The sequence below is a fragment of the Gekko japonicus genome, unplaced genomic scaffold, assembly GCF_001447785.1.
Source record: "Gekko japonicus isolate JY-2015 unplaced genomic scaffold, Gekko_japonicus_V1.1 scaffold4026, whole genome shotgun sequence".
Classification (NCBI taxonomy): Eukaryota; Metazoa; Chordata; class Lepidosauria; order Squamata; family Gekkonidae; genus Gekko; species Gekko japonicus.
The window spans coordinates 90,863-97,715 of record NW_015174373.1 but is presented as its reverse complement, the minus strand read 5'-3'; the positions used below and the strand labels follow the sequence as shown (position 1 = coordinate 97,715).

Below are 6,853 nucleotides of genomic sequence, written 5' to 3'. Positions count from 1 at the left end.
GTCCCCGGACCGCGCAGAGGTGGCCGTGAGCGTCGAGGGCAGGGAACTTATTCTGGTGCTGGAGAAAAACCAGTAAGTGTATGCCTGTCGAGACCGTGCGCCATCTTCCAGTTAAAAATGCTGCGTAGTCGCTAAGAGAGAGACAGAGAGAGGGAGAGCTGAGCTCTGGGAGGTATCCCATCCCAAACTTTCCTCTGCAACAAGCTCACTAGAAATCCTTATGCAAGGTTCTTTCTCTGAACACCCAACCCCTTCCCCGTCTACAAGACAGCGATATCAATGCTGGCCTTCTTTAGAGGCTCGTTGCAAGGAGTACAGTACGCTCATCTCAGCAGACGGGGTTGAACGCTGAAAAACTTCTCTTAGATGCGGTGCATTATTGTCAAGAGTCAAAGCACCGTGCCTGGGAAAACTGGGTTCCGCAACTTTCTTATATGCATCGTCAGGGGTCATTTCGTAGAAAAAGAGGTGCAGGAGCTCATTAGCATAACTTATTTGGATATGCCACACCCCCTGACATCACCGGAAGTGTGTCAGAAGGCAACACCCACCATTCAGGCTCCACTGGACTGTTTTGGATTGCTAGCTATTGGGAGGGGGGGAGGAACGTGCAAATCCGTCCTCTCAGAGGAGGGAGAGCTTGTACCTAAATAAAACTTGGTCTTAAGGGTGCCACAGGAATGTTTTGGACTGGGGGCCAGGGGGATGATCTGCAACGTCATACCTGGCTGCTTCTTGCTCTGACTGAGGGTTGCTGGGAGCAGGGGGTGGGGCTTGTTGCATGTGCCCACCCCCTGGGCTCTTTACTGCTGGAGCTCCACTCCTGTGCGTTCCTGCAGGAAATGACCCCCGTGCATTGTAGAAATTAAACAAATTTGTGTGCTTTCACAGCTGGAGTTTATTAGCTGTTGGTGATTTTCTGGGTTTTATGGCTGTGGTCTTGGCATTGTGGGACCTGGCGTTTCACTAGCAGCTGTGACTGGCATCCTCAGAGGTATAACACAGAAAGATGGAGTACTCTCTATGTCAAGGTGAGAAGAATAATGGTAGGCAGGCAATTTATATCTACTCAAGAAGGTGGGGTATAAATTACCTGCCTAACATTTCTCTTGTGACTGCGTCACGTCCGGGTGACGTGCTGACGCCGGGCATGTCATGTGCTTTGGGGGTGGGCTTCCCCCCGGGGCCCAATCCGCCATCGGCGGGGACAGGGCCTCTCGGGCGGGGGGACTTGGCAAGCCTACATTGGCCTGATCCAACATAGTTTCTCTTATGTTCTTATACATGGAAGACTATGTCTGGAGCAGTGATGTTCTGTATTCTTGGTACTTGGGGGGCAAGAGTGGGAGGGCTTGTGGAGTTCTGGCCCCGCTGGTGGACCTCCTGATGGCACCTGGGTTTTGACCACTGCGTGACACAGAGTGTTGGACTGGATGGTCCACTGGCCTGATCCAACATGGTTTCTCTTCTGTTCTTATAGATGGAACACTCTGTCTGAGGCAGTGATGGTCTGTCTTCTGGTGCTTTGGGGGTAAGACTGGGGGCTTCTGGAGTGCTGGACCCGCTGGTGGACCTCCTGATGGCACCTGGGTTTTGGCCACTGGGAGACACAGAGTGTTGGACTGGATGGTCCACTGGCCTGATCCAACATGGCTTCTCTTACATTCTTACATTCTTCAAATCTAGAGGGGACATGATAGCCGTGTTCAAGTATGTGAAGGGCCGTCATGTAGAAGATGGAGCAGATCTATTCTCTCTTGGTCCAGAGTGCAAGACTAGGCCTAATGGGTGGAAATGACAAGGGAGTCGTTACCGGCTAAATATCAGGAGAAACTTCCCAACTGTAAGAGTGGTTGAGCAGTGGAACAGTCTGCCTCGGGAGGTGGTGGAGGCTCCTTCGCTGGACGTTTCCAAGCGAAGGTTGGACGACCATCTTTTGGGTATGTTGTAGGGCTCTCTTTTGGCTCTGCTCCTGCAGAGTGCGGGGGTTGGACTAGATGACCTGCAAGGTCCCTTCCAACTCTAACGTTCTATGATTCTGTGATTCTAAGTCAGGTTTATCTTGAGCCCTGGCTTAGATTCTAAAGCTCTGTTCAATGTGGAGGACTCAGCCCTGGAATGTGTGGGTTAAGACTTCAGAGTCTTTTGAGCACGCAAAGAATGCTACTTCGCAACTGGCTAGCCACAACCTCAGACGGAGGGGAGGTGCAGAGGGCCCCAGAACCTCTCGTTTTGAGCCCCTGCACCTCTCGTTTTGGTAAAGGAGGTTTGCATACAGCTCATGTACTGGGAGAAGCCAGGGCGGCTGCATTTCCTTTTGAACGGAGGCAGCTTCTCCATGTATGGATAAAACTGGTGGTTGTTTTCTCCTGCCAGGATTTTGTGCAAGAATTGGGGGGGGGGACCATGGGAAATATAGGCTCTACTTCCTTTTGCATCAAGCATAAACTTACTGTATGTTTGAATACAACCACTTCCTTATCTGGCATGTGTACTGCTGTTGTGATCTGCCCTGAGCCCACTTGGGGGAGGGCAGAATATAAGCTGAAATAAATAAATAAATACATTCTTGTACAACTGTTCACATTCTGGAGAGGTAGTCCTCTGGCAATAGGTAGTTTTGGCTTAATGAGAGTGGAGATGTGTAGATGATATAAGACATACAATTGTCCATCAGGTTACAGAAGGGGAAGGAGTGATATTGTTACAGGGATAAAGAATAAAATATCTCACAGCTCTGAAAAGCACACGGAACATTAGCCACACTAGAGAGACGGAAGTCAGGCGGAGTTTCCGGGCGTGATCTCACAGGCACATCTGGGAAGCGTAGCGCTTCCGTGGCTCAACCGAGGCTTCCCGCCGAAACCGCGCTGAAAAAACGAGTACCTCGGAGGTACTAGTTTCCGGAAACTGCAGGGCAAGGGCGGGCGTCTGATCGCGTTTCCGGTGGCATCCGGCGCCCGCCCATGTCCCCTTGCAAGCAAGGGTTTCCCCCCCCCAAGTCTCCATGGATGTGCACAAGCACCCAACGGAGCATGCACATTTTTGGTGTACACGACAAAAAAAACCACCCGTTTGCCGCACCGCGCGCTTCTTTGTTGCACGCAGGATCGTCCTGTGATCAGCACCTCTCCCTTCCCACGGACCCTCCAGGGGAGGTCTGATCCTTTAACCGTGCGTTAGTTTGCCCCGGGGCAAACAGCCACGCTTCCCCCCCGCAGTTTCCTGCCCGTGTGACTGGTGCCTATGTATAGCTTAGTTGGCACATAACTGTTTTGGAAGAAGAAGAAGAAGAAGAAGAAGAAGAAGAAGAAGAAGAAGAAGAAGAAGAAGAAGAAGAAGAAGAAGAAGAAGAAGGAAGAAGGAAGAAGGAAGAAGGAAGAAGGAAGAAGAAGAGATTGAGTCTATACCCCGCCCTTCACTTGGAGTCTTAGAGCGGCTTACAAACTCCTTTCCCTTCCCCTCCCCACAAAACCGAGTACGCTGGGGGGATTTACATGTATCTCTCTGTTCAGATCGCATTTCAGCGTGGATGCCCAAAGATGCGTCATGTCGCCGCACATGCATAGCAAGCACAGTTTCACTCTGTGAATGAATTCTCACCCAAACAGATGTTACACCAGTTGGGCGGCAGCGGCTGCTGCTGGAAATGGTAGGCACGCGCTTCGCCTCTCCGTTCTGCCAGGAAGTTCTTCCTCACGTTTATCCGAAAACTCTTCTGATTTAATTTCAACCCGCCGGTTCTGGTCCGGCCTTCTGGGGCAACAGAAAACAACTCCGCGCCATCCTCTATAGGACAGCCCTTCAAGTACTTGAAGATGGTTATCGTATCACCTACGATATCCCCATCCCCACTGGAAATCATGGATGGTTGCCAGAGGAAAAACATAGAGCTGGAAGGGACCTCCAGGGTCATCTAGTCCAACCCCTCACACAGTGCAGGAAATTCACAACTACCTCCCCCCCCCTCCACTCCCCCAGTGACCCGCAGTGCTCAGAGGAAGGCAAAGAAACCTCCAGGTCTCCTGGGCCAATCTGGGCTGGAGGAAAATTCCTTCCTGACCTCAGAGCGATCGGCATTACCCAGGGCAATGCTCACCCGCCCCCATCTGTCCAAATTCGCTGTATAAGCATGACTTCCAGACGTACAACGTTGTGAAGTCTAAGCATGGACAAGCTCCACTAGGCACGACGAGAGGGGGAATTAAGCGTGCAGCTGCCATTTTTGGCAGCGGCCTTCGCGTGCTGGCCAAAGAGCTGGGACATGCAGGGGGTTTAAGCTGCAGGGAAGCTCAGATCTAAGAACTGCTGGCAGGACCTCAGAACATAGGATCACAGAAGCGTACAAAGGGGCCATGCAAGCCGTCTAGTCCAGCCCCCTGCCCGATGCAGGATCAGCCTAGAGCAGTGGTGGCGAACCTATGGCATGGGGGCCAGAGGTGGCACTCAGAGCCCTCTCTGTGGGCATGCGTGCCGTCGCCCCAGCCAGGCCCAGACCGTCGTTAAAGTGTGGAATTCTCTGCCAAATAATTTTAAGTAAATGAAAGCATTTGGGATTGCTCTCCTTACTTTGTTTGGATCATCTTAAGTTAATGTATGAGTTGTTTTCTCTAAAGTAAAACCTCAGGATTCAGGTTAAATTGCCGTGTTGGCACTTTGCAATAAATAAGTGGGTTTTGGGTTGCAGTTTGGGCACTCATTCTCTAAAAGGTTCGCCATCACTGGCCTAGAGCATCCCCGACAAGTGTTTGTCCAGCCGCTGCTTCAAGACTGCCAGGGAGGGGGAGCTCCCCGCCTCCCCAGGCAGCCGATTCCACTGTGGCACCACTCTTTGTGTAAAATTCACAACTAGGGCTCCCTGACGAAGGGTTTTGGGACCTGAGCGGCACATTTACTCGAATCAGTGGCCAAACTGAATTTAAGAACCATCTCTCCTTATATATAAAATTTATAACAGAGTTTTTGTGTGGGACGTTCCCACGCCTCCCCAGCCTTTGGGTCCCTGGTCTGTTGCTCAGGATGGGGGGCCAATCCCCTCGCTGCATTGCCTCCCTCTGTTGCCTCCGTCCCGCCCACAGACCCACCGGGCGGTGTCTCGCCCTCAGTCTCCGGGGAGCTGCCGCCTGGGATGGATGCTCCGGCGGCTGGACACCTCCGAGCCCCACCACCTCGCCACCTGGCCTACGCCCACATGGGGCCCACCACCCTGCTGGCCCGCGCACCACTCCAAACGGCCCTGACGCTGCCAGCATCCGCCCACCCATGAACGCTATGCCGACCCCTTTCCCCGCCTCTTGAGATGGCGGTCTCGCTGGGGGCCTGGCAGTACGGGCCTGGCCCTCATTCCCCTTGCGGGCAGCCTGCGGCTGAGCCGTCACACTGGGCATAGGGCTCTCACATCGCCCAAAGTCCTCCCACTGCACTACCCCTCCACCCGCTGGGCCAGGACCACTGCGCGTGGTTGGCCTGTGAGCCGGCAACCGCCACCGGGCTACCAGGCTGCCCAGCGGGGGAGTCAGCCTGGAGGATGCTGCCTGTGTGAGGACACCGCCCGGGACCCATGCTGCTGCCCCGGGGTCTCGGTGGCACGTCTACACCGTTTGCGCGGGGAGGTCATGCGTCCTTCTGGTGCTCGTTGTCTGGGTCCCACAATGGGCCTTGCTCCTAGTAAGAAGATAAGAGACGCCAATGTTGTATCAGGCCAATGGCTTATCTAGTCCAACACTCTGTGTCACACAGTGGCCAAAAATACCAGGTGCCACCAGGAGGTCCAGCAGTGTGGCCAGGACACTAGAAGCCCCTCCCACTATTGCCCCCCCCCAGCACCAAGAATACAGAGCATCACTTGCCCCAGACTGAGAGTTCCTATCTATACCTTGTGGCTAAGAGCCACTGATGGACCTCTGCTCCATATGTTTATCCAATTCCCTCTTGAAGCTCTCCATGCTTGTAGCCGCTGCCACCTCCTGTGGCAGTGAATTCCATGTGTGAATCACTCTTTGGGTGAAGAAGGACTTCCTTTTATCCGCTCTAAGCCGACTGCTCAGCAATTTCATGGAGTGCCCACGAGTTCTCGTATTGTGAGAAAGGGAGAAAAGTCCTTCTTTCTCGACCTGCTCTATCCCATGCATAATCCTATAAACCTCGATCGTGTCACCCCTCAGCCGTCATTTCTCCAAACTATAAAGAGCCCTAAGCGCTTTAACCTTTCTTCATAGGGAAAGTGTTCCAACCCTTGTATCATTCGAGTTGCCCTTTTCTGCACTTTTCCCAATGCTGTGAAATCCTTTTTGAAGTGTGGTGACCACAGCTTGCTAGTTTAGCCGACTTGGCAGTAAACTCGGTTTGGAGATAGGTCCGTGGAACAAAGGCCGGGCAGCAGCTTTCAAAGCCAGAGGGCCACGCATCTGCCCACAGCAGGATAAGGCCGCGCTGTTAGTTTCCAAGTTTGTGGTTCCTTCTGTCTCTCTGGAATAATGTCTGGGTCCGTTCTGGATTTATCCGCCTCGCTAATGAGACGTCTTCTCCTCGCGTTTCCTTTGGCTGCAAACCTCAGGTCTTGCTGGGGATTCTGGAATGTTATTTCTCTTCTTGTATATACACATGGAGGGTTTTTTGGGTGGAGGGAAGGGGGGAGGGAAGGAGAGAAAAGCAAACAGAGACGGAGACTCTGTTCGGGCTCCCGGGCCGGTGCCAGCTCCCCCGCTGAAAACCTCTCTTCGCTTGGAGCCCGGCCGAGGGAGGAAGTGTTTCGGAGATAGACTTGATCGTGGAAAGCCGGGCTGAGGTTGAAAAGCGTGTTGTTGTGACTCTCTCGGAAGTAGCCAAGGAACGGCAGGGGGAAGGAGATGGT

The 6,853-nt window shown here is 53.0% G+C and overlaps 1 protein-coding gene across 1 annotated transcript in view; it reads left to right on the top strand.

The window, feature by feature from the left end:
* Window position 1: 1 nt before the first annotated feature.
* The window catches only part of LOC107121440 (disintegrin and metalloproteinase domain-containing protein 33-like), a gene marked incomplete at its 5' end in the record, with an annotated part of 89,634 nt that continues 82,782 nt past the window's right edge, over window positions 2–6,853 (top strand). The window contains one exon of the mRNA XM_015424348.1: window positions 2–72. Within this exon, the coding sequence (XP_015279834.1) occupies window positions 2–72 (71 nt within the window). The remainder of the gene's footprint in view (window positions 73–6,853) is intronic.